This window comes from Hyperoodon ampullatus (genome assembly GCF_949752795.1).
Source record: "Hyperoodon ampullatus genome assembly, chromosome: 8".
NCBI classification, from domain to species: domain Eukaryota; kingdom Metazoa; phylum Chordata; class Mammalia; order Artiodactyla; family Ziphiidae; genus Hyperoodon; species Hyperoodon ampullatus.
In genome coordinates this window covers 14,046,875-14,074,102 of record NC_136921.1, presented here as the reverse complement: position 1 = coordinate 14,074,102, position 27,228 = coordinate 14,046,875, and the positions used below count along the sequence as shown (strand labels likewise).

Below are 27,228 nucleotides of genomic sequence, written 5' to 3'. Positions count from 1 at the left end.
TCAACTTGTTAATATGGTGTATCACATTGATTGATTTGCGTATATTGAAGAATCCTTGCATTCCTGGAATAAACCCCACTTGATCATGGTGTATGATCCTTTTAATGTGCTGTTGGATTCTGTTTGCTAGTATTTTGTTGAGGATTTTTGCATCTATGTTCATCAGTGATATTGGCCTGTAGTTTTCTTTCTTTGTGACATCCTTGCCTGGTTTTGGTATCAAGGTGATGGTGGCCTCGTAGAATGAGTTTGGGAGTGTTCCTTCCTCTGATATTGTTTGGAAGAGTTTGAGAAGGATGGGTGTTAGCTCTTCTCTAAATGTTTGATAGAATTCGCCTGTGAAGCCATCTGGTCCTGGGCTTTTGTTTGATGGAAGATTTTTAATCACAGTTTCAATTTCAGTGCTTGTGATTGGTCTATTCATATTTTCTATTTCTTCCTGAGTCAGTCTTGGTAGGTTGTGCATTTCTAAGAATTTGTCCATTTCTTCCAGGTTGTCCATTTTATTGGCATAGAGTTGCTTATAGTAATCTCTCATGATCTTTTGTATTTCTGCAGTGTCAGTTGTTACTTCTCCTTTTTCATTTCTAATTCTACTGATTTGAGTCTTCTCCCTTCTTTTCTTGATGAGTCTGGCTAATGGTTTGTCAATTTTGTTTATCTTCTCAAAGAACCAGCTTTTAGTTTGGTTGATCTTTGCTATCGTTTCCTTCATTTCTTTTTCATTTATTTCTGATCTGATCTTTATGATTTCTTTCCTTCTGCTAACTTTGGGGTTTTTTTGTTCTTCTTTCTCTAATTGCTTTAGGTGCAGGGTCAGGTTGTTTACTCGAGATGTTTCCTGTTTCTTAAGGTGGGATTGTATTGCTATAAACTTCCCCCTTAGAACTGCTTTTGCTGCGTCCCATAGGTTTTGGGTCGTCGTGTCTCCATTGTCATTTGTTTCTAAGTATTTCTTAATTTCCTCTTTGATTTCTTCAGTGATCACTTCATTATTGAGTAGTGTATTGTTTAGCCTCCATGTGTTTGTATTTTTTACAGATCTTTTCCTGTAATTGATATCTAGTCTCATAGCATTGTGGTCGGAAAAGATACTTGATACAATTTCAATTTTCTTAAATTTACCAAGGCTTGATTTGTGACCCAAGATATGATCTATCCTGGAGAATGTTCCATGAGCACTTGAGAAAAATGTGTATTCTGTTGTTTTTGGGTGGAATGTCCTATAAATATCAACTAAGTCCATCTTGTTTAATGTATCATTTAAAGCTTGTGTTTCCTTATTTATTTTCATTTTGGATGATCTGTCCATTGGTGAAAGTGGGGTGTTAAAGTCCCCTACTATGATTGTGTTACTGTCGATTTCCCCTTTTATGGCTGTTAGTATTTGCCTTATGTATTGAGGTGCTCCTATGTTGGGTGCATAAATATTTACAATTGTTATATCTTCTTCTTGGATCGATCCCTTTATCGTTATGTAGTGTCCTTCTTTGTCTCTTCTAATAGTCTTTATTTTAAAGTCTATTTTGTCTGATAAAAGAATTGCTACTCCAGCTTTCTTTTGATTTCCATTTGCATGGAATATCTTTTTCCATCCCCTCACTTTCAGTCTGTATGTGTCTCTAGGTCTGAAGTGGGTCTCTTGTAGACAGCATATATATGGGTCTTGTTTTTTTATCCATTCAGCCACTCTGTGTCTTTTGGTGGGAGCATTTAGTCTATTTACATTTAAGGTAATTATTGATATTATGTTCCTATTCCCATTTCCTTAATGGCTTTCGGTTCGTTATTGTAGGTATAGTCCTTCTGTTGTGTTTCTTGCCTAGAGAAGTTCCTTTAGCATTTGTTGTAAAGCTGGTTTGGTGGTGCTGAACTCTCTCAGCTTTTGCTTGTCTGTAAATGTTTTAATTTCTCCATCAAATCTGAATGAGATCCTTGCTGGGTAGAGTAATCTTGGTTGCAGGTTTCTCTCCTTCATCACTTTAATTATGTCCTGCCACTCCCTTCTGGCTTGTAGAGTTTCTGCTGAGAGATCAGCTGTTAACCTGATGGGGATTCCCTTGTGTGTTATTTGTTGTTTTTGCCTTGCTGCTTTTAATATGATTTCTTTGTGTTTAATTTTTGACAGTTTGATTAATATGTGTCTTGGCGTATTTCTTCTTGGATTTATTCTGTATGGGACTCTCTGTGCCTCCTGGACTTGATTAACTATTTCCTTTCCCATATTAGGGAAGTTTTCAACTATAATCTCTTCAAATATTTTCTCAGTCCCTTTCTTTTTCTCTTCTTCTTCTGGAACCCCTATAATTCGAATGTTGGTGCGTTTAATGTTGTCCCAGAGGTCTCTGAGACTGTCCTCTGTTCTTTTCATTCTTTTTTCTTTATTTTTCTCTGCATCAGTTATTTCCACTATTTTATCTTCCACCTCACTTATCCGTTCTTCTGCCTCAGTTATTCTGCTATTGATCCCATCTAGAGTATTTTTCATTTCATTTATTGTGTTTTTAATCGATGCTTGATTCATCTTTAGTTCTTCTAGGTCCTTGTTAACTGTTTCTTGCATATTGTCTATTCTATTTCCAAGATTTTGGATCTGGGAAATAGAATCTTGGATCAGCTTTACTATCATTATTCTGAATTCTTTTTCAGGTAGACTGCCTATTATCTCTTCATTTGTTAGGTCTGGTAGGTTTTTATCTTGCTCCTTCACCTGCTGTGTGTTTTTCTGCTTTCTCATTTTGCTTATGTTACTGTGTTTGGGGTCTCCTTTTTGCAGGCTGCAGATTTGTAGTTCCCGTTGTTTTTGGTGTCTGTCCCCCGTGGCTAAGGTTGTTTCAGTAGGTTGTGTAGGCTTCCTGGTGGGGGGGACTAATGCCTGTGTTCTGGTGGTTGAAGCTCGATCTTGTCTTTCTGGTGGACAGGTCCACGTCTGGTGGTGTGTTTTGGGGTGCCTGTGGCCTTATTATGTTTTTAGGTATCCTCTCTGCTAATGGGTGGGGTTGTGTTCCTGCCTTGCTAGTTGCTTGGCATAGGGTGACCAGCACTGTAGCTTGCTGGTCGTTGACTGAAGCTGGGTGCTGGTGTTGAGATGGAGATCCCTGGGAGATTTTCGCTGCTTGATATTATGTGGAGCTGGGAGGTCTCTTGTGGACCCGTGTCCTGAAGTTGGCTCTCCCACTTCAGAGGCACAGCACTAACTCCTGGCTGCAGCACCAAGAGCCTTTCATCCACCCGGCTCAGAATAACAGTGAGAAAAAGTAGAAAGAAATAATTAGTAGAAGAAAGAAAGAGAGATTGAAAGAAAGGAAGAAGGGAAGTAAGGAAGGAAGGAAGGAAGAAAGAAAGAAAGGAGGGAGGGAGGAAGGATGGAAAGAAAGGAAAGAAAGGAGGGAGGGAGGGAGGAATGAAAGCAAAAGGAAGAGTGAATGGAAGAAGAGAGGGAGGGAGGGAGGAAGGAAAGAAAGAAAGAAAGAAAGACCGGAGGGAGGGAGGGAGGAAGGAAAGAAAAAGAAAGTGGAAAGAAGAAGGGTGGGAGGGAGGCAGGGATGGAGGAAAGAAAAAGAAAGAAGGAAAGGAGGAGCGGAGGGAGGGAGGGAGGAAGGGAAGGGAGGAAAAAAAGAAAGGGCAGGTAAAGTAAAATAGAATAAAGTATGAAATATAGTAGCGTTATTAAAATTAAAAAGTAATTATTGAAAAAAATCACGGACCGAAAGAACCCTGGGACATATGGTGGAAGCAAAGCTATACAGAGAGAATCTTACACAGAAGATTACACATACACATTCACAAAAAGAGAGCAGGGGGAAAAATCAAAAATCTTGCTCTCCAAGTCCACCTCCTCGATTTGGGATAATTCGTTGTAAAAAGAGGAAAAGGGCGAAAAGTCTGAAATCTTGCTAAGTCCACCTCCTTAATTTGAGATAATTCGTTGTAGAAAGAGGAAAAAAAAAGGGGGGAAAGTCTTAAATCTTGTCCTCAAGGTCCACTTCCTCAATTTGGGATGATTCGCTGTCCATTCATGCACTCCACAGACGCAGGGCACATCAAATGGACTGTGGAGCTTTAATCCGCTGCCTCGGAGGCTGCACAGAGAGATTTCCCTGTCTCTGCTCTCACAGCTCCCGGGTCTCAGCCTTGGACCTGGCCCCGCCTCTGCGCGTAGGTCGCCGGAGGGCGTCCGTTCTTCGCTCAGACAGGACGGGTTTAAAGGAGCCGCTGATTCGGGGACTCTGGCTCACTCAGGCAGAGGGGAGGGAGGGGAATGCCCTCTCCTCGCGCACCAGGCAACAAAAGGGAAAAAAGTCTCTTGCCTCTCCGGTAGCTCCAGACCCTTTCCCCGGACTCCCTCCGGGCTAGCACTAACCCCTTCAGGGTCTCTTCCTGCCGCCAGCCCCAGACCTCTCCCTGCGCTCCGACTGAAAGCCGATACCCGAGCCTCAGCTCCCAGCCCCGCCCTCTCTGGCGGCCGAGCAGACAAGTCTCTCGGGCTGTTGTGTGCCTGAGGGCACCGATCCTCTGTGCCAAAATCTCTCTGCTTTGCCCTCCACACCCCTGTTGCTGTGCTCTCCTCCGCTACTCCGAAGCTTTCCCCCTCCGCCCCCTGCAGTCTCCGCCCTCGAAGGGGCTTGTAGTGTGTAGAAACCTTCCCTCCTTCACGGCTCCCTCCCACTGGTGCAGGTCCCGTCCATATCCTATTGTCTCTGTTTATTCTTTTTTTCTTTTGACCTACCCAGGTATGTGGGGAGTTTGTTGCCTTTTGGGGGGTCTGAGGTCTTCTGTCAGCGTTCAGTAGGTGTTCTGTTGGAGTTGTTCCACGTGTAGATGAATTTCTGATGTATCTGTGGGGAGGAAGGTGATCTTCGCGTCTTACTCTTCCGCCATCTTCCTCCGGCTCCTCTTTAAACTTTTAAAGTGCATATTTGATGCCAAGTGCTTTCACTTCACAGTGTGTGCAGAGGTTAAAGAGATCGGGTCAGAATCCTGAAAGTATCTAAATTTCATGTTGTGTAGGAGTGGGGGCAGAGCCTGGCATGTAGAAAATATTAAGTAAATGTTTGCTGACTGCATGCTCCACAACAGGCACTGTTAGGGGTCCTTCTACGGCAAGGTCAATGTTCACACTCAAGGCTGGTCTCAAATTTACTTTTCTGCCCTCGTCTCCCGTATGATGCTGTATATAGTCCACAGTCCAGCTCTTCTAGGGTAGATTCTTGCCTTCCTTATCCTTCTAATGAAACCTCATTGAACGTTGTGTTTCGCTCATGGTAATTACCTTACTTCTCTTTAGAATGTACTCACTTAGTACAGGCCAAATGCCCTCTTGCTGCAGTGTCTTCTTAGATACAGAGCCAGTGGCTTAATTACCTTTTTACCCTTGAGAGAGCTTAGTCTCAGAACTCTAATACAGCAGGTGCTCCATAATTATTAAGAATTTATGTGGCTTCCCTAAAACTCCCATATAGCACATTTAACTCTGAAGCCTACAGCACTATTTCTTAAGAATTTATTTGAAAATGCTTAAAGAAGCAACTTGAATTGTACTCATTTACACAGGAAGGGTCATAAGGCCTCAGAGAAAACTTTATAATATTTTCCTTTTAACAGGACTATTTTCAGAGAAATCAATTTCACTCCACCCATGTTTCTTGTATACAAAAAAATACTTTTCAAAGAGCCATGTTTAAATGCTGAGTGAAATGCTACTTTTGGAAATTAGAATGTATTATTAATCACTGCACTGTGGCTTCCAGGGAATGTAATATTTACTATCTATAGCAGAATTGAGCTAACTGATTAGCATTATCCTGTAATAAACGCAAGTGGGCACAACAGACTCCCTGACACCTTCAGATATTTGGCAAACAAAGTGCTCAGCCTATATACCGTCCACTCTCAGCCCTCTCTTTCCCTCCAAATTCTTTCAAAAGACATTTCTGAAGGGCCTGCCTATTCTTAATACCAAAAAATCAGGTGGGCTGCTAGGAAAAAGTAGATGGATGGTGCCCCAGTCATGGCTCTAGCTCTATACCTTATGCTCATTTTAGAAAGAGAACCCTATTTGATAAAAAGCATAGCTTCTTTGCATTAGGATATAACACAGGCTACTCTGAAAATCATGGCCTCTTTGTACTAGAATGATGTAACACATGCTATTTTTTTTCAGAGATTATTCTCCTGATTTATTTTTTAATTAATTTCTATTGGCGTATAGTTGATTTACAATGTTGTGTTAGTTTCTGCTGCACAGCAAAGTGAATCAGTTATACATATATCCACTCTTTTTTAGATTCTATTCCCATATAGGTCCTTACAGAGTAGAGTTCCCTGTGCTATACAGCAGGTCCTTATTAGTTACCTATTTTATATATAGTCGTGTGTATATGTCAATCCCAATCTCCCAATTTATCCCCCCCCTTTTCCGCCTTGGTAACCATAAGTTTGTTTTCTACATCTGTCACTCTATTTCTGTTTTGTAAATAGGTTAATTTGTACCATTTTTTTAGATTCCACACATAAGCAATGTCATATGATATTTGTCTTTCTTTGTCTGACTTACTTCACTCAGTATGACAATCTCTAGGTCCATCCAGTGGCTATTTTGAATACACAAAACTATCACACGGTCTGTTAAGATTTATATAAGACTGAATTTCTACTTTTCTGCAACTGTAAGTTCCCGGATGTAATTCCCAGGGCAACAAAAAGGAAATGTTTGATTTATTCCTCTTTTCTAGAAGTCTTAAGTATTTATTTCCTCCTTCTGGAAGTCACTAAGATTACCACTACCTCTGATAGGTGAATTGTGAAACTGATCACATGTGGTTGTCAAACAGCATTCCTGAGACAAAGCAGAAGGACCCTCATTCTAAAGATGCAGAAAAATTCTAAGTGTCGCAAAGAGTATAATGGGTTATAGAGCAAGCCTCTTTGGAAAGGGACCTTAATACTTGCTGGGTTTATGGCCAGTTATATTTTATTGAGACTGTGAACAAACATGGATTAAACTCTTCAATGCCAGCTAACTCATGGTTATAGAGTTAAATATTTCATCTTAAACAGATATTCAGGTAAAACAATAGAGACTCACATTTAACCACTGAAATTAAAGAGGAGGGAATTACACACACCTTTGGGAACCCCTTAGGTCTAAAATAGGGTAGGTGCTAAAAAAAGTAAGAGCTCTTGAAACGACCCCTTTCATTGGGCACAGAATATGCCAGGATCAAACAAATAAAGTTTCATCTATCTTTTAGTCTTATCCAATATGAAGAATGGCTTGATGATCTACATAATAAGTAAAAAATAAGGGTTTGCCCAGTGGCTTGGCAATGGGTAGGATATACATAAAGTATTATTTTATAATCAAGTAGCTAAAATTATCATTTTATTTGGTGACTATGACAGAAAGTAGGTTATATCAGTGACTATCATAAGTCACTTAAGTCACTTTACCAAATTACAGTAAGAAATTAAACCAAAAACTGGCTCCGTGTCCACATGTCCTGGGTTATGATCATGTTTACCTTTGTGATTAAATAGATCTCTTGGTGAGAGAGATCTCACCAAGTTATATTAAGGTTATGTTAAAAAGTTATATTAATATAAATAAAAGTTATATTAATTTTGTAAAAAAAGAAAACTACATATATGTAGGTGTTAATAATGATTAATTGTAGGGATGTGAGAGGAATGTGGGAATGTGTGTAAGAAGTTTGAATAAAATCTCTCAAATATTTTCACTCTTTCATTTTATACCGATATTCGTTATTTACATTGTTCACGTGGTATACACTTCTTTTACAATTTAAAAAAATATATAAGAGAAAAACTGATAGGCGTTATTCTGTCTTGGTTTTTACTCTTTTGCAACTGTAGTTTTCTCATCACGATCATTATATATTTTGGGGAAACATCTAAAGAGAAATCACTAGCTGAATTTGAATGGATTCATCTAATTCTGTACTTTGGCATGTGGAGACAGATAACCACCGGGAAAGTAAAACAATGTTAAATTATGACCCTGATCAGGCACATAAAAGGGAGCACTGACTGGGAAATTGAGCCTGTGAGAAACAAAAGTGGCAAGGACAAAGCTAACAGAAAATGATACGTCTAGTTTTACTGACTGAAATAATTCCCATGTGGTATTTAAAGAGGAGAGTCAGAAAATATCCTCTAAGAACTAAGAATAGTTTAAACTTTGGATTCATTAAACCACAAGTATTATGAGTCTAAGCACAAAATAATCTAGGGTGGGGCAGGTTCTGGGGCTCAGTAAGCCCTTCTCCGCGCCGTAGATGGTGTGAGTCAGGTCTCAACTACATCATCCTACAGCTGATTGGCCCCTGGCCTCAATTTTCCACTGCCTATGTGGCCTTCAGCACATTACTTCTTTTGATCTATTTGACATTGCATATTTAGCATTCTTTGTAAAGCAGTGATAAATCGACATTTATTGCTGAAAGGTAAGAGATGAAATGAGAATATCGGCTAAGATTTATGAATTGTAGCTCAAAAATTGTGTCCTCATTGGCTTTATCCTCACAAGGTTCTGAAATAACAGATTCAGTCCTAAGTGGCTAAATAAGGTAGTAGATTACATTTTCCACACACACCAGGCTCCATTTAAAACTCTGTGTATCAGGCTAATGGATGTACTATCATAGTTGAATCCATATCAGTCTGTATAGCTACATGGATGCAGACCTGTAAATTAACTGTGCATATATGGATATAATGAGGCTGAATGCTTAAAGACAACACAGGGTTGGAAAGTTTCTTTGACTGCAAAACAAACAGAGCCACAGACACACACAAGCACACAGATCTACCCATACAAACTTCAACCAAATAGGGGCAGAAGGTTGGGAGGGTAAAATGAAAGTAGGGTTTGCCAAGCCCAGGCAGTAACACCTTCAGAGAAGCACAGTGTCCACTGGAAAACATCAGGGAAAATCTGTTCAGCCATGATTTCTTTACTTCTCTGTGGTCTCAGCTTGAGATTGGGCTCTCTGCTTTTGCCAAGGGAGTTTTCACAACGTGCCTCTGTTTGTCGAAGTAGCAGTCCTCCCAAACTGAGGCAACAGGCTTCTTCCAATACTTTAAATTTTACTTAGTGACACTAGAACCCCACAATCCTGTCTTTTTTCAATCTCCATCTTTACGTAAGTAATCGAAAGTCTTGAAGATCCTTCATGACCTTAACCACATCTGTAGTGAAATACACTTGCTCTGATAACAGATCTAAAAAGCTTCCAAAGGAAAACTTAAGTGATTCCAATGGTGTTTACTGCTTTGTGGTAAACTCAGGTATGGTTCATAATTTCTTTTTGTTTTAGCTGTGCAAAAAGAGATGTATATGTGATCAGATTCTTTATTCCCCGTATCTTTGCAAATGAATACTACAGGGCTGTTCATGGAGACAACACTTCTGGAAATGTTCATTGGTTCATTTGCCTGTCAGTCAAAACGAAAGTCTCCAATGGCTATCGCATCAGACCCTGAAGATGTGATTCTACGCCAGTTCCATCAGTTACAGATCTGCCATACTCCACTCAACACTCAGAGCTAAAGGAACAGCATGGATACACACAATCTTTAACTGAAAACCCATCAGCATTCTTTTTCAACAGCATGGGCAAAACTGGGATGAAATATGGCAGCCTTATGAAAGAACAGATATCTTTAAGAGAAAAAAAAAAGAAAAAACCTAGGGTGGAGGAATGACACTGAAATGTTCCATTATTTTAGAGTGGTACAAAAGCAGACTGTTTTTTTTGTTTGTTTGTTTGTCTTGTTTTTTTCGGTACGCAGGCCTCTCACTGCTATGGCCTCTCCCGTTGTGGAGCACAGGCTCCAGACGCGCAGGCTCAGCGGCCATGGCTCAGGGGCCCAGCCGCTCCACGGCATGTGGGATCTTCCCGGACCGGGGCACGAACCCGTGTCTCCTGCATCGGCAGGCGGACTCTCAACCACTGCGCCACCAGGGAAGCCCAAGCAGACTGGTTTTAAGCAAACCTTACAAAAGGACCCTTTAACATCCTCACGGCCACTTTGATTTAAGAGAGGAAAAGGCATTTCACACTTCATTTCGCTCGCTGCTCAGTAAGCCTCTTCCCTGCCTACATCTCTTTGTCCTTGATCCTGATCTCTAGCTTTTGGTCCACTTATTTCTTCCAAAGGCTTTCATTTGGGGAATGTCATTTGGTTCACTGGCTTTTCCACTGAGTCCCCTTTTTGAATAACTCTTGTTTACTTGCTAAGTCTCTTAACATTCTAGTTGCCTTATCTGGTGGAAAAATGAACAGTCAGGCATACCAAAATGTCTCCTTTGGAATTAACACGAAATCGTAAACAGTGTATGTTTAACTTACAGAAGTCATTACTTCAATTATGACGCAGGTGGGCAGGAGATATTTTCCTCACTTCACAGATGAAAAAGAGGCACATTCTCTTCAGGAACAGGGGACAGAAGCACTGTGCTAAGTGTTTTTCCTCAATTTTCATTCAGACAGTCGACAGCACTCTGAAGAATCATCACTGAGCTGCAAGTCGGGATCCTGAGATTTAAAGAATGCGCAGAATCCTCCCATAGTCTGATACTTTTCAAAGGGCACAAGTCTGACATCGAATCCCATGTTTTGTCATTATATAATTCTTTCTGGTACAGCACAGCATTTTGGGATTCAGAGTTCGGCAAGGTAGGAGAGATACACTTCTCAAAGTGGAACTCTGTAAACTATCCACTCTGAAGAGATTACAAGAAAGGGATTTGCCTTTTGTTTTTCTTTGCTCTCCCTGCTGTGGGACCCCTGAGACCAAACACCATAAGACAAAAAGATGCTGTATCTCTGCAGCATCTGCTCATCTTACTGGTTTACTCTACACCGTAACCGGAACTCATTTTCTTTGTGTTTCATCCTTCAAGAAAAGTCAAGAGAAGAGTTTGGTGTAAGAGTCCCTTATCTACTGAATGACAAAATTGGTTTCCATCCCTACATCAATTTATTCTTCTAAAATAATCAGAGACTGGATATAATTTGCTATGCTACTGATGTTATTACTATTTTGCAGTTAGCATTTATGTGGTTGAACTAAAACTGTGCACCTACTCTGGCCCGTTATCTCTGGATTGAGAAAGGAAGAGTATGTAGTTTAAAAGAGTGAGGGTCTCATCGTTTTGAGACCTGGGCAAAGGTCACTGTTCTGTCACCAACTCTTATGAAAGCTACAGACATGTCGATTTGTCTTTCTGGCTCTGGGTTTCACCTTTCAAATGAGGCAGCTGAATTCTATGATCCCCAATTCATAACATGTTATTATTTTATATAATCTACATGGAAAATTCTGAATTTTTAAGAAAAGTACCAAACAGCTTGCCACGCTGGACACAGCAGAAGAATGCCATGGCAGAGACCTGAGTCCCTGAGTTAACAGAGACAGAAGGCAGGAGGGTGCAGTGCGGAAAGTGGGCCCGCTCAGGCTGCAGGAGTGGAGAGAAAGGGGGTGAATCGGCGGGGTGGGTGTGGCTGCATAAGAGCCAGAGAAGGGAGGAGGGTGGAGTGGAAGGGGGAAGTGGTGTTTCTGGGTCACAGGGAAGGTGGCAGTTACGGGTTTGATAAGGGCCACACTGGGGTTGTCCCTGACTTCATCTCTAGCCTGGGTAGCTTTTTCATGTTAAATTAATTAACTAGTTAATTAATTTCTAAATTTATTTTGACTCATTTGCCAATCTGATAACAATATTTACGCACCTTAGAAAAATTGTCTAGAGACAGGTGAAAAATGACAAATTTTTACTTCACCCCAAATCTTCCTATTAATAGATACTCTGGTCTCCCTTGCCCCCTCCCTATACACTTTAAAGAAATTAAATGACCTATTTTTTGTTATTTAGTTTTATTTAATTCAGAGAAACAAACGCCCATGGGAAAGCAATAGAGAAGGTGCTGGTGAAGGCGGGCCGAGCCTCGTGCTGCTCTCCACTTCCTGGTGTGTCAAGGGAGAGGCAGTGTGGCACCGTGGCTACAAGCAACCGCTCTGGGTTCAAATGCCAGTCCAAGTCCCTACCAGATGCGTGACCCTGGGCAAGTTCAGTAACCACTAGGTATACCTGCACTGTTTACTGCAGCAGCCACTAGCCATATGTGGCTATTGAAATGTGGCTAGTGTGAATGAGGAACTGAATTTTTAATTTGAGTTCATCTTAATTAATTTTGGTTTAACTTTAAAAACTGGTACTTTAGCCAGCTAGTGGAAAACTTTAACTAGTTTTAAAACAACTTGGCTATGTGAATTTACTCTTTCAAATGTAAATTTTACGAAATCTAAATACTGCACAAGTATTTGTGATAAATATTTAATATTCCAATTGGAATGTGTGTTAAGTATAAATACACACTGGATTTTGAAAACTTGCGATAAAAACAAGAAGGTAAACTATCTCATTAAAAATTATATATTGATTATATGCCAAAATAATAAGAGTTTGGGGCTTCCCTGGTGGCGCAGTGGTTGAGAGTCTGCCTGCCGATGCAGGGGACACGGGTTCGTGCACTGGTCTGGGAAGATCCCACATGCCGCGGAGCGGCTGGGCCCGTGAGCCATGGCCGCTGAGCCTGCGCATCCGGAGCCTGTGCTCTGCAACGGGAGAGGCCACAACAGTGAGAGGCCTGCGTACTGCAAAAAAAAAAAAAAAAAAAAAAGAGTTTGGATATACTGGGTTAAATAAAATATATTATTAATTTCATCTTTTTTTTTTACTTCTTCAAATATGGCTCCTAGAAAATTTAAAATTATGTGGCTTGCTGTATTTCAGTTGGGCAGAGCTGCTCTATATGCTTTGATTTCTTCCTTAATGATATGGGAATAAAAATAATTTCCTCCAGTAGTTGTTGTGGCAATAAGAAAAGATAACTGCAAAGTTCTTAGCAAAATGCTTGACAAATAGCTGGATGTGCTCACTAGAGTGCCACTCTTCTGTGGACGCGATTTCCATCCTTACTTCCTCTGACTCACGAAACAGAATTTGGAGATATTCTGTGGGATATTCAGTCTGTTCTCATAAAGTGCATGAGAGCCAAGAAGGCCACTGACAACACAGGGACCAATGGATGGCAGGGATGCTGATAATTTACCAAATGAACCCATATTTTGTTTTCACCTCACAGATTCCTACTTTTATAACTTTCATGACCTGTAAGATATGGCTTACATTCATGCATTCATTCATCAAACCTTTTACTGAGTACCAATTTGTTGAAGAACCTAGATTCCATAGTTTTGCATTCTTAAGTTTCTTTACGGTTATAGACCTGTAATAATAATAATAAAAAAATCTGCTCACATCAGGAAACACTGAAATAGCTTTAAAATGATAAGATGAAGTCTATTCTTCATCTCTAAGTTAATAACTTCAATTGTCCTTACTGAACTTAAAATGTATTATCTTTTTTCTTCTCTCTCTCACCTGATTTTCTATTTTATTATTGTGGAGGTTTTAAATTCTAAACATTTCTTTTTAAGATTTTGTATGTTTTTTCTTTGTTCCTTATTTCTATCTTTGGCATAATTTGGAGAACTGGAAAGATGAAGTATTCTTTTATAAATGATAAAGGGAAAACAAAAAGAAACAAAGTTAAATTTTAGAAAAGTGGCAATTGATGGATAACGTAGAAGAGCATCTCTAATAAACGTAGGTGTTCTTTGAATAATCTATTCAGTAAGTATTACAGTGCTCCTGTAAATACGCTAACCTTGAATTTCCATTTCTCCACATTCTATGAAGCACAAATTAAGTTTCCTTTTAGCAGTTCAATTCTTTTTCCTAAAATAACTCTTTAAAGTATATTAAATTTGTGAACCTCTCAGTTTCAACAAGACAATGGAAGCAATCATAATAGCTAAAACTTACTGAGGTCTTTCTAAGTTCCAGGTACATAATAGATCCTTTACTTATATTCACTAATTGAACTTTAAAATAACTCCATGAAATATCTCAGTAGACAGATAACAGCCCTCCAAAGTTGTCCATATCCTAAGGCCCAGAACCTGTGAATATGTTATTTACATGGCAAGGGGGAAGTAAGCTGCAGATGGAACTAAGGTTGCCAATCAGCCAACCTAGAAAAGGGGATAGTATCCTGGATTTTCCAAGTGGGACCAGTGTAATCCATAAGGGTCCTCTGTAAGTGAAACAGAGAGGTAGGAGAGTCAGGGGTCAGAGTCAGAGAGATGTTTGACGACACTATACTGCTGACTTTGAAGATGGAATAGGTCCATGAACCAAGGGTTCTTAACCCATGGCAACAAAATAAAAGTTAGGACTGGCACATGGCACTCCTCCCTCTACTCACTCTCCAGGTTTCAGCTACCTTGTCACTTCCTTAGAGGGAGCCTTCCTTGCTTGTGTGGATGAGGTTGGATGCTCAAAAGGTATAGTATTAAGGTAGAATGTAACCCTCATTTGAAACACTTATCACGATTACAATTTTACATTTTGAGTCCTTTCTGTCTCTGCCATCAAACTGTAAGCTCCATGAAAGCAGAGCAGTGGCTAGCCTTTGCTATCTGTGCCTGTCAAAGATAAGGTGTAGTTGTCCCCTGTTGTCTACTGAATTTCTGATGTTTAGATAATTAACAATCCAAATTCATTTGACACATGTTCAATTTGTTGGACATGGTCTTAGAGAATAAAATATATTCCAGAAGAATAAAGCAGATTATGGGAAATGAATTTCAAAACTCCTAGACTTTAGCCCCTGAGTAAATCAGCTCCATGAGAAGAAAATATGAGAGAATAAAAGAACTACCCAGAAGAAATTTGTTGAAGCATGACAAAAATACTCTATTTGTATTTGGTTTGCCAAAAGATGCCTTTTTATCCTCAACTGTATTACTCAGTTTGCACAAGATTTCACTGTATTGAAACCTGGAACTTGGGGATAAGTTTTAAATCTACTCTTCTAGAAGGCAAAGACACAAACAAAAACAAAACAAGCATAACCAGGCTTTTTCTATATTTGATTATTTTAAAAAGTTAAGGGACTTTTTGTTACCACTTATTTGTCGAATCTTGACTTTTTCTAGCCATATAACTATGTGTTTCTACTTGTAATAAATTGTTTTATAATCTTCACATTATGGTCTCCCCTCAAACAGTTATATCTACTAAAAGCATAATCTTCTACATGTTCTTATAATATATATTTTTATCGATAATATAAATATCTATTTATATCTATAGTTGAATTTGCTAATTGTTTTTGGTATAAGTTTCTACTCCTGTACACCTGATTTTCTGCTTTTCTTTATCACTGTGGTGGTTTTAAATTTTAAGCATTTTAGATTTTGAATATTTTGTCTTTGTTCCTTATCATTTCTAAATATGTGTTATTTGGAGAAGTAGAAGTTGACAGATTATTTGGACAAGATGATACCAGATGTAATTTGAATCTAGTATGGTTTTGCCTCAAAGATTTGTGTTGGGCTTCCCTGGTGGCGCAGTGGTTGAGAATCCGCCTGCCGATGCAGGGGACATGGGTTCGTGCCCTGGTCTGGAAAGATCCCGTATGCCGTGGAGCGGCTGGGCCCGTGAGCCATGGCCGCTGAGCCTGCGCGTCCGGAGCCTGTGCTCCAAAGCGGGAGACTGTGCTCCACAGCAGGAGAAGCCACAACGGTGAGAGGCCCGCATACCGCAAAAAAGATTTGTGTTGCTAATTACTAAGCCTCAATCACATTCAGTTAATTCTTATACCCATGGAGAAGCCATTCAATTCATTTATCCATTTTCTGTGGCTTTGAGATTCAGCTCAAATTCAGTGCCCAAGGAAAAATAACTGCCAAAGACTCCCTGTGCTTTTAAGTTCCACATTACACCCATCTATCTATGGCAAACCATTTCAAATCACTCTCCATTTCACAAGCTTCCTTTCTCTGGGGAATCTTACATTAGTATATCCAAAATTCAACCTCACTAAAATGAAATAAGAACATTTACTCAGGATTGAGAATGTTTGGAAGTCGTTTCCTCCACATGCATAAAGCAGAAACTGGGCAAAACATGTTAAAATCCCTTTGGTGATGATAAAGTTTTATTAAATTAGAATATTATTGTAGAGTAAGAAGAGAGATTATTTTATTTCCTTTGAAGTAGCTCCCATAGTATATTTCTCTCTGGTCTTGATTTTATTCATAGGACATAAATGTAAACAAATGTGTGTTTCAAAGAGATGGCATCATTAGTTTCATAAATAATTGATGTCCTTCATTTAACTTCCTTCCTTATCTTAGGTTCTCAAAGAACTTGACCAGGAAGGAAGGACTATTATGCCTATTCTACATGAGGGGACACAGATGTGGAGATTTATTGAAGATCAAAAAGCTAATCAAGGGCTTCCCTGGTGGTGCAGTGGTTGAGAGCCCGCCTGCCGATGCAGGGGACATGGGTTCGTGCCCCAGTCTGGGAAGATCCCACGTGCCATGGAGCGGCTGGGCCTGTGAGCCATGGCTGCTGAGCCTGTGCGTCCGGAGCCTGTGCTCCACAACAGGAGAGGCCACAACAATGAGAGGTCCCTGTACCAAAAAAAAAAAAAAATGCTAATCAAGTAGAAGCTTGAGAGTTCACTCATGGGCCCTCTCTTCTGGCCACACTCACTATACCACCCTTTTGGGGTAGACATGGAGCAAATACAGTAAAACCCTAGTGGAAACTGCCTCCCCACATCACTGATGAGTCACCCAATGGATAATGAACTCTCACTGGGAAGTGACCTACAGTGCATCTCTGGTATTGTAAAGTTAGCTCCCTACCTGCAAGATTTTGTCCTTGTATAATGCTCACTAATTTACAAAGTGATTCCATAAAAATAAACATTCTGATGCTTCCAACAGACAGAATAGAGAGTAGTCCCCATTTCACAAACCCAGACAAATGAATCAGCATGTCTGGGTCATATGGGCTTTTAAGTGATGGCTTGAGACTCAGACACTGGGCCTTCTGACTCCAAATCTAAGATTCATCATTGAATCACAACCGTTCTCAGACCCTCAGGTGAACAAAAGGTGCCCAGAAAAAACCCAAGTTCCTTTACACCTAGTTAGGCAGAGACCAAGTACACTGCAGAAATCAAATAAGTTAAAAAAAAAAAAAAAAAAAAGAGAGAAGTTTCCATTTTGGTTGAGCCCACATCATTCACCAGAGTGGGGTTGGAAAACTTTTCCTGTAAAAAGGCCAGATTGTAAATATTTTAGGTTTTGGGGCCATATATGGTCTCTGTTGCATAGTGGTCTTCTTTTTCTTCCTTTTTTGTTTTGTTTTACAAAACTTAAAAGTTGTGGAAACCATTCTGAGTTCACAGGGCATACAAAAACAGACTGTGGGTGGGATTGGACCCATATACCATAGTTCATCAGAGTCCTGGACCTGGCAACCACCAAAGGATGACTTGTAATGCAGATCTTCAGCAGTACCTGAAGTTCCCTGGCTGTGAAATGTTTATCCTATAAGTGCATATCCTTGACTCACAGAAGAGAGTTCACCTCTCCGACTCACCACAAGTTAGGCTATTTTTATTTTCCTCTGTTTTCAACCAAAATTAAAGACAAAGCCACGTTTCGCATGCTATCTGCACTAGATCCCTGGCATTCACAAATGTAAATATCATGGTTTCTACTATTTCAGAGACAGCCCCACATGCTCATGGATTTTTAAAAACATTTCACTTTTGAGTTAAGATCCTAAAATTGTGCTTGGGAGTTGGTCATATAGTGAGAGAGACCAGCAGCCTGCCTAGCACTTGCTTCTTGTCCTCCTTCTACTTTATCTCTACCCTGCATCATATAAATGGATAAATGCTCTTGGGGTGGGGGGCAGGGAGGGCAAGAGGAAATAGACCTTAAAATGGAAGCCAACTTCCAGGGTTGGTGATTAGTAAATTACATCAGAAATTATAGACATTCCCCAGAAAACAGCAGATCTCCATAAATTAAATTAGTGTCTGAGGCCTTCAACAAAATATGCTATAAAGGATGTAAGAAAAACTAATTCATGGAAAGGTTTCTGTTAATTCTTCCATCAGAGCAAAAATTTTTGAAGAGACAAACTAGAGCTTTGAAGGAATTTCCTCATTTTTTTCCAGTTAAATTTGGCTGAATTTTAATAGGCATTGTAATAGTCTCAGATGGTAGGATTCATGTGTCCCTTGCAAAGGCCAAGGGCCTACAGTGATTTATTTTGATGTGTACCAAGTGTCTCCACTTAGGACTATGCAGCCAAACTATAATCAGTGCCAGCCCAAAGCTGATCTCTATATGAAGACTCAGGACCTGGACTCAGCAATGAGATTCTTTGATATAATGATGACTTGAGTGCAAAAGCCTTTTGCAGAACAGTCAAACCCTTGTATTTATTGTAGTAGCTGTCTTCATTCTTAACTTATTCCTGGACATTTCAACGAAGAGTTAGGAAGGCAGCTTTAACAGTTGAACTTTTCAAGTTGGTGTCAATTGCTTAAAGATTTCAAATCATCGATGATACTCAACTTTTAGTCTATAAAAGGAATGGTGCTGGGCACCACTGGGGTATAAAGCCAACTTAGCTCCTGCCTACATGGGGTTTTCCACCTACCAGTGGGATAAAAAAATATGAATAATAAGGTAAATAAACAAGTTCAATGAAATAGCTAAAGATATGATTAACTACAAAGGGATTGACACACTATAAGTATTATAGGAAATTAGAGGAGAGATCATGTATTCATTCATCAATCATTAATTGGTGTTTATACAGTGGCAGCCTTTATATCTTCTCTTCTTTGGGACTCTTCTTTGGGACTCTGAGCTATATATCCAATTTCCTATTTGAAACCTCCATGTATAGACCTCACAGGCATTTCAAACTTAACATGTCTTACAGAGAACTTAGATTAGCTTGCCAAATCTTCCCCTGCAGGTTTCTCCTTCTGAATGGTAACTCAGTCCTCTGGTTGTGCAGGCCAAAAAACAAACAAACAAACAAAAAACAAAACCAAAATACCATACATTCATCCCTCATTCCTCCCTTTCTCTCACTCTTTGTGTTCAATTTGTAAGCAAACTCTACTGGTCCTACTTTTAAAATATATCCGAATCGAACCACTTCTCACAACCTCAGCAACTACCATCCGGGTCTTTAGCTGGGATCATTGCAATAGCTTCCTGACTCATGGTCTCCCTGCTTCCACCCTGGACCCCTGGCAGCCATAGATCCTGTTACCACCCTGCTCAAGGCCATCCAAATGAACAAACCTATAGTTAACACAGCAATTACTACCCACTAGGTACTGTTCTAAGCTCTTTACAAGTAGTAACTGAATTCTCACAATAGCCCTACATGGTAGGTCCTGTGACTCTCTGCATTTCATCAGTGAAGAAATGAAGCCACACTTAGGACAAGTCGAGATCACACAGCTAGGGAAGGGCAGACACAGGACTCAGACCTTGACATTCTGGCTCCACAGCCCAGGCTCCTGACTTCTGTGCCTGCTCCCTCCAATGGCGTCCCTTCTCACTCTCAGAACAAGCCCAAGTCTTCACGATGGCCTGCCAAGCCTCACATGACCTGTCCCCTGTCACCTCCACGACGTCTTTCTACTGCCTTCTCCTTGGCTCACTCAGCCACATTGGCTTCCTCACTGGTCCTCAAACACCCCAAGCTTCTTCCCGTATCAGGGACTTTCACCCTGGCTGGTCCTCCTGCCCGAGCCATTTCCCTACAGAAAGTGGTCTGACTCACTCTCCACCTCCTTCAGGTCTTTCCCTCAAATGTCACTTTTTCAGTTAGGATGTCCTCAATCCTTCTTATTGATAATCTTAATAATATATCTAGTCATGATTCCAAGCACTTAACATCCTTACCTCATTAAACCCTCACAACAGCTCTGGGCTGAGGGAACTATTATCTCCACCTTACAGAGGAGGAAAAGAGGCACAGAGTAGTGAAAAAGTATGCAGAAGGTCACACAGCCGATAAGGGATGAAGTCAGGATTGCAGCCTAGAGTCTCTGGCTCTAGAGTCTGTGTTCTTACACCACAACCCCCCCCCCCCCCCACATACACACAATTAATATACAAAATTTGGTGACTAGTGGTTGATGGGAAAGTAAGAGAATAAAAAATCAGTTTGTTCAGAAGCTTGTAGCCAGAGTGAGAAGACGATTAGCATATCAGGTTAAAGGAGGATGCAAGGTGGAGGGTTTAGATGATCAGTTTCCAGAGCGCCGTTTCTCAGAGCGTCATCCAACACGCTCCTCCATCAGAATCTCAGAATCTGAGATTCTCAGAAACACTCAGGGGGTGTTTGCTAACAGTGCAGATTCCTCGGCTGCACTCCAGACATTCTTATGTAGAGTCATTGGGGCCAGGAGCCCAAGGATTAGTGTAAATAAGAACTCCTGGATGGACCTAGAGATTGTCATACTGAGCGAAGTAAGTCAGACAAAGGCAAATGTCATGTGATATTGCTTATATGTGGAATCTAAAAAAAGGGTACAAAAGAACTTCTCTACAAAACAGAAATAGAGTTACAGATGTAGAAAACAAACTTGTGGTTACCAGTGGGTAACGGGGCAGGGAGGGATAAACTGGAAGATTGGGATTGACACTATTATATATAAAATAGATAACTAATAAGGACCTACTGTATAGCACAGAGAACTCTACTCAATACTCTGTAATGTCCGATATGGGAAAATAATCTTAAAAAGAGTGCAAATATGTATATGTATAACAGATTCACTTTGTTGTACACCTGAAACTAATACAACATTGTAAATCAACTATACTCCAATAAAAATTTTTTAAAAAAAGGACTCCTAGGTGATTTTGAAACACATTCAAGGTTTCAAACCACCATCTTGGAAAATAGGAAATTGTTTCATTGACTTAAATTAGGACATTAAGCATCACAACCCTAATATAGTAATTCCATAATGAGTCTGCAAAATATACTATCACAGTAAAATTTTGCAACTTAGGGCAGGGATCTTTGATGGGTTTGTTCATTGGTGGATTCCAAGTACCTAGAACAGTGGTTGGCCCATAGTGCATCAGCATCAAATAGTTGTGGAATGTGTGAAGCTTCAAGTGGCCCAGAGGAAACTTTCAAGATGCACAATAACTTTCTATGAGCATATTTTACTCTGAGTGGTCCAACATTTCCATCAGACTTCTCATAAAAATTCACTCTTCTCAGTTTTATCATTATTTCCTTAGAGATATGAACAGAGTGAAAAAGTATATTGGCTTTTGGAATTATTGATCTAAGTGTGACTTGAGGCTCTGGCATTTGGCAGCTGTGTGATATAAACAAGGTATTCAATCTTTCTGAACCTGTTTTGCTCATCAATAAATCCATCGTCACCTCATTTAATGTCAGTAAAGGTATCATATGAATTAAAAGGATCTTTGAAAGAAACAGGGCATTGTTATTAGGTGAATTTATTATTTTTTATTTCTCAATTACTTTGAAATACAGTTTTGGGGGCAAATTTCTAGCTGCAAAGTTTTATAGTCTAATTAGTAAAATTAGGAAAACTGACTGTTTTAATGACTGAGATGGCACGAGTAATACACATAGCTATAGAATGTGTTACTGCTATTAAGAGTTAAACTTGGAGCACAAATGTCTCAAATCCTTTGAACTTTAATTTGTGAAAACTTATGGGAAAATGAGTATGAAAATATTCCCACTAAGTGTTTCCTCTTAGAGATAATCATAGCCCAACAGTTGAAGAACAGTATTGCCCTTTTGAAAAACAGATATTGATTTGTTGGAGAAATTGGCATAGAATGTTCTAGCTTAGTATTCTGTCACTCAAAGGCACAGTCCAAGCCAAATGACTTTCATTTAAAAACTTTTAGTGTAACAGGTACTTATCATTCATTATTTACTGCATCCTTGATATCTGAACATTGAAATCTAAGAGAAAAAAGTCGATTGTGCTGAAATCACGTAGACTTCAACGCCTCTCCAATTTTGGAAACTTTAGTACACTACTTCCATCCCAACACTGAATTTCAGTGACTAAGCAAATCTCTTCCTGAAACTAAAATAAGGAAAGACTCTAACCTCTACTTTATTCTTGCTGATCAAACAGACACACAAAGAAGGAGTAACACTATTATAATTAAAGCACAGACAAAAATGTAATTTGACAAGTGGCAAGAAACAGCTTTCTAATTAAAACACCATGCATTCCACAAAATTCTCAGAAACTTCATTCTGATTTTATGCGTACGTTAAGCATTTTGGAAAGGCATTTCCATAGCAGCATCGGAAATAAAGGCCTCAAATACTTTGAAGTTAGAGATCTAACTACCAACATTTACACAACTTGATGGGTTACATGTGATATAAAAATATCTATCTGAGGTTCTACTTTCAAATTTGAGTTATAAAATAAAATCCACTTAATTAAATAAGACTTCAAAATTTTCTGTTTCTGCACAAAAGTTAATAACAGCATACAAAATGTTAGGCAGAAGACAGTTTCTCATAGACCAATAAACTGCACATTTTCATGACAGATCTAAGAGAAAGAAAACCAGTTCTCTGAATAATACATGAAACAATTTTGAAAGATTTTCCCCAAACAGGAAAGCACAGTAGTAAACTCTAGGTCACACATTTCTTTATCTAAAGCTGAAAACCCAAACCTCGAATGGCAACCTCATTTCTATAATAACAGTTTAATCAACAGAGGCTGCTTTGCCACAGATACCATACCATTATGATGAGGGTTCTGGGTCTACTCATTTCATCGTCACTTTCCAGAGGCAAAATTTCATGGGATGGTTCCTCCTGGCGTCGTCTACAAATGTGTGGACAGCTCCTCTGGACCACAGAACGAAAAGCCTGAAGCAGAACAATGCTGGCAGTGCAGCCCATCGCTGCATCCTGGAGCCCACAAAATAACTTCTATGTTGATGCTATGTTTGAAAACAGTGGCTCCTTGTCCCTGAAAAAAGCCTACATTGCAGCTGCAGCGAGCTCACTCTCCAATCACTTCCTTGAGCTCTGATCATCTGATCACTGCCAAATAGCTTGGATGCAGAGATGGGAAAGATTTGATCCACTGAAACTGAACACACTCAGGGATATTAGAGCATTTCGCTCAGAGAGCATTTCTCAGTTCATTTCAAGAGCATGTTTCCTGTTCATTACAGTGATTCTCTTCGATTCTAGTTTCAGAGGTCTGAATAAATATATCTTTCCCTCTCAGACCCTCAAACAAATCACTCTTTTTCACATTAAACAACTGAAAAATTGACTTCACAGTAACAGTTTTTTCTAAGGCAAATGAGTGTCATACAAAGAGTTACATGATTGTTTTAAAATGTTAAAACTTCCAGAAGTAAATTTTATTAGACACCTTACTAAGTGACTGGGGTTTTACTTATCAGAGCTCATAAGTTCCAGAAATGAAATGGGCTCATCTGAAACATGCAGTCTGCTGAATCAAAACGATTTATCAAAAGTATGCACGCATTAACCAAACCCATGTGAGTGACACCAGTGTTCCCCCTGTGATTTCCTCTCAATAGCATGCTTGTTCTGTTCCCACACATGCAGTTCTGCAGCCTAATACATTTTTATATTTACACAGGCGGCTTGCAGGGCTGAAAATATCTCTGTTACTGAGGTCAGGCAGGGAGCTCCACCGAGCTGACCTCTTAGAAAAAGCAGCTGTACAGCATTTTCTCATCCTATCAATAAGAATTCAAGGCTTCAGGAAGGACTTTGAGGTCTTTGGTAGTTAAGAGTCTAGTATTCCCTGACTCTTGTGAGACTAGTCACTTAGGAGGGAACCGGAGAGATGCTTAGAAGTCACGTGACCTGCTTGGAATGGCCTCAAGATCTAATGGTATACTCTAAGAGAATAGGACAGCAGGGGATGCTTGCACCAAAAATATCTCATGGAAAATAGATTTTGCTTACAAATGAAGAAACTATGAAATCCCCAGTAGGATTTTTCAATGTCGAGATCTTTCTGTTTAGTTAATCCTTTTGGTGTAACTCTGGGAGATTCAAAAATGTTTTCTTTGGTTTCTGGGCTCCGCAGAGCAGAGGGTGTTGCAGGAAGTTCGGAGGTTTGTTTTGCTCTAAGGTGTGACCCCAGTAAAGTGGCTTTCACAGAAGCATCTAGCAGAAGGCTCAATTACGCATTAATTGCTCCATAATCTGTCACAACACAGCCTCGTTTTAATTGGTATGTTTGCCAGAGAAGTAAAACATTTTTTTTTCTTTTAAGAGGTACTGGCTACCAGTAGTTTTTCATCTCCCTATGTTTTGAGCAAACATATTTTAGTGCGGCTGGAAAAAGAAGAAAAAAATGCTAATGATGCTGGCAAGTCCCTGAACTCCCTCCAGACCTTTGTCAGAGTGCCCGGGTGCTAATCTAAACCATTTTTTTACTCCAAACAACTAGGGCATTTACAGAAGAGAGGTTACAATTTAGCCTGTCTGGCTTGTGTATTGAATATCTATATAAATGATGTCCACCAGAGACAAAGCATGGAGTGGGTTTCCATGATTATGAATGTGTCTTTTCAAATAGGATTGCTCCTCGGGGCTTCCTGGATGTTGGTGCTCAGCCCTGTCCACCCACTCCCATACCCCATGACCTCTTGCTCTCCAATCATTCCCTCGGGTTCTGGTCATCTGCTCATGACCGAATAGCTCGAATGCAGCAAGGCACTGACTGGAGGTGCTTAAACACTCCAGCAGCTCCTGTGGGGAACAGGAAAGGGAAGGTGGATGCCTCAGTTGCACACCATGGGCTTGGCAGGGAAGAGGCAGTTTGATCCCAAATTCCTTTCTAGCCACCTCTCGCTAAGTCTGGCAAACCTCTGGGGTGGCTTGTGGAGTCAGTTGTTTTGGCAGATGCCAAAGTCTTTGGGGGAAACAAATGATGTGCTTTCTAGCTATTAGAGCCCTGCTGTATTCATCGATCCCTGTTCTGCCTCTGAGGAATTCATCCCTGTTATTGATGGACTGCTATTATGGACAGAGTCTCAAAATTCTCTCTCTCTCTCTCTCTCTCTCTCTCTTAACTTCCATCATCTAGGAAAGGGAACCTCCAAGAATTCGTTTCTTGCGAATTCATTACACACTACAGTTACCCAATGGACAAGAGACCGTAAGGATGAAAACCAGAGAATAATAGCTGGACACACAGTCCAACATTTTCTTATGAAAATTTTCAAGCATGCAGCAAAATTGCAAGAAAGGGATCGGATTCTGAGCTCTAAGTTTGAAATAGTAAATTAAGCTGGAGGTGTGGTAGGGTGGGGGAAGAGATAGAAATCAATCCACAGACATAAGGGACCTTTTTTCCCTCACATTTGGCATAGATGTTGACACACAGGAAATATTTAAAAAGGAAGAATCAACTCCCCACAGGTGTCTGCCATTTTCTTTGAAGTACTAATAAAATGAATCATTAATTTGGCCTTCAAGCATTAAATGTGCACCGAACACTATTGCTGACAGCAGTACGTTATCTTAGAAAACAAACCTGCACTCAGATGCAAATACTGTAATTGAGAAATGAAGTACATATGTTTCCTTCCCTTCCTCCCAAAGTCCAAGTGAAATGACAACAAAGCAGCATAAAAGGGAATATATTAATGACAGTGAGAAAGTTGGGGGCGGGATGGATCTTCGAGCGGATGAGAGTTTTCAGAGTTTCTCTGAAAGATGAAAAGTGAATATAGTCACATTGATCAATAACCAAAAATGAAGAATGAATAACAACTTCCAGGGCAGGAGAAGGCCGTGCAAAGAGGAGCCACAGTTTTCAACAGAGCCCTGGAGGGCGCCTCCAAGCTCGAGGAAAGTAGGCACTGGGTGTGAGAGAGTAGCTAATGGACCCTACCCCTCACCCCAGCAGACAGAACTTTAGAGCACAGTAGGTCTCTGCAGAAGGGCAAACGATTCCAGAATAAGTAGCCCAGGTGTCAGCTCCCCTTGGCCGGTGGAGGTGGGCATGTCTACAGCCTGCCCGCCTGGCTCACACACACTCTGAAGAAAAGGTGGCAATGAGCACACCTGTCAGCTTGAGAGCTGAGAGTCAGGTATCAGTCTGAACCTAGTGAAGAAGGGGGCCTCTAGGACTTTTCTTTTCTCCCTGTTCCCAGAGCTGGAGGGCAGAACACTCAGGCTGCCCAACCTAAGCAGAACCCTCCTTATATCTGGATTTATTCATAGAGGAACTAAGAGCATATGTACTGAGCAACACGGTCCAAGTCTAACTGATCCCAGTGGCAGCCTGGAGGAAGAGGCGGCAGCAGAAGACAGTAGAAAGGCTTCCTGTGAGCTGCAGAGTCAGACACACTCCTGCTCAGTTGAGGCTCTGCCACCCATAAGCTGTGTGATCTCGAGTAAGTCGTTTAACCTCTCTGAGCCTTGAGAGTATCCACTGTAACATGGAGATAATCCTTTACACCTGTCAGGATGTCGGCGGGAGGAGAGTATCTGAAAAGACCGGAAAAGAGGGACTTCCCCATAGTGCAGTGGTTAAGACTCCGTGCTCCCAATGCAGGGGGTTCGATCCCTGGTCAGGGAACTAGATCCCACATGCACGCTGCAAATAAGAGTTTGCATGCCACAACTAAGAGTTCACATGCCACAACTAAGGAGCCAGCGAGCTGCAACTAAGGAGCCTGCCTATCGCAATGAAGACCCGGTGCAACCAAATAAATAAATAAAAAGACCAATAGAGAGCCTGGCCCATAATCATCATTCACTGAGCAAGTGTGAGACTACCTCTGCTGATGGGGAGAGTGAAAGCTCAGTCTCCTCCCCAAAGCCTCCAGGTTCGGCTTAAACATGACACTGCCCCTGAGAAGCCTCCCCTGACAGACCTCGTCTCACAGCCTGAGGTAATCAGGAAGTGCAGTCCTTATTACTGCACCCTGTGGGTTTCTTTCCTAACACATAAGCTGAAATTACATTCCGATGGATTTCATTTTTAAGAGCTGTCATCCCCTCTCTGTAAGAGCTGGGATTGTGCTTCGTTCACTATAGGCCCTGGGTAACCATGCAGTAGGTGCTCAGTGAATAATAATAATAACAATAATCATACTTATAATAAAGCAAGCCCTTCCATAGCACTTCTTATGTGCCAGGCACTGTTCTATTTAATATTTACACATAGTGATTCATTTACAGCTCCATTATGAGGTTGTGCT

At 40.4% G+C, this 27,228-nt stretch overlaps 1 protein-coding gene across 4 annotated transcripts in view; it reads right to left on the bottom strand.

The window, feature by feature from the left end:
- Nucleotides 1-27,228, bottom strand: part of DOCK10 (dedicator of cytokinesis 10) — a gene marked incomplete at both ends in the record, with an annotated part of 299,463 nt that overhangs the window by 201,153 nt on the left and 71,082 nt on the right. The window contains one exon of one of the 4 annotated variants that reach the window (XM_079710442.1): nucleotides 22,763-23,061. The exons of 2 other annotated variants lie outside the window; for them this stretch is intronic. In XM_079710442.1, coding sequence (XP_079566568.1) covers nucleotides 22,763-22,924 — 162 coding nt within the window. Of the gene's footprint in view, nucleotides 1-22,762; nucleotides 23,062-27,228 lie in introns of those variants that run through there. One more of the 4 variants, XM_079710443.1, reaches the window with a different exon arrangement.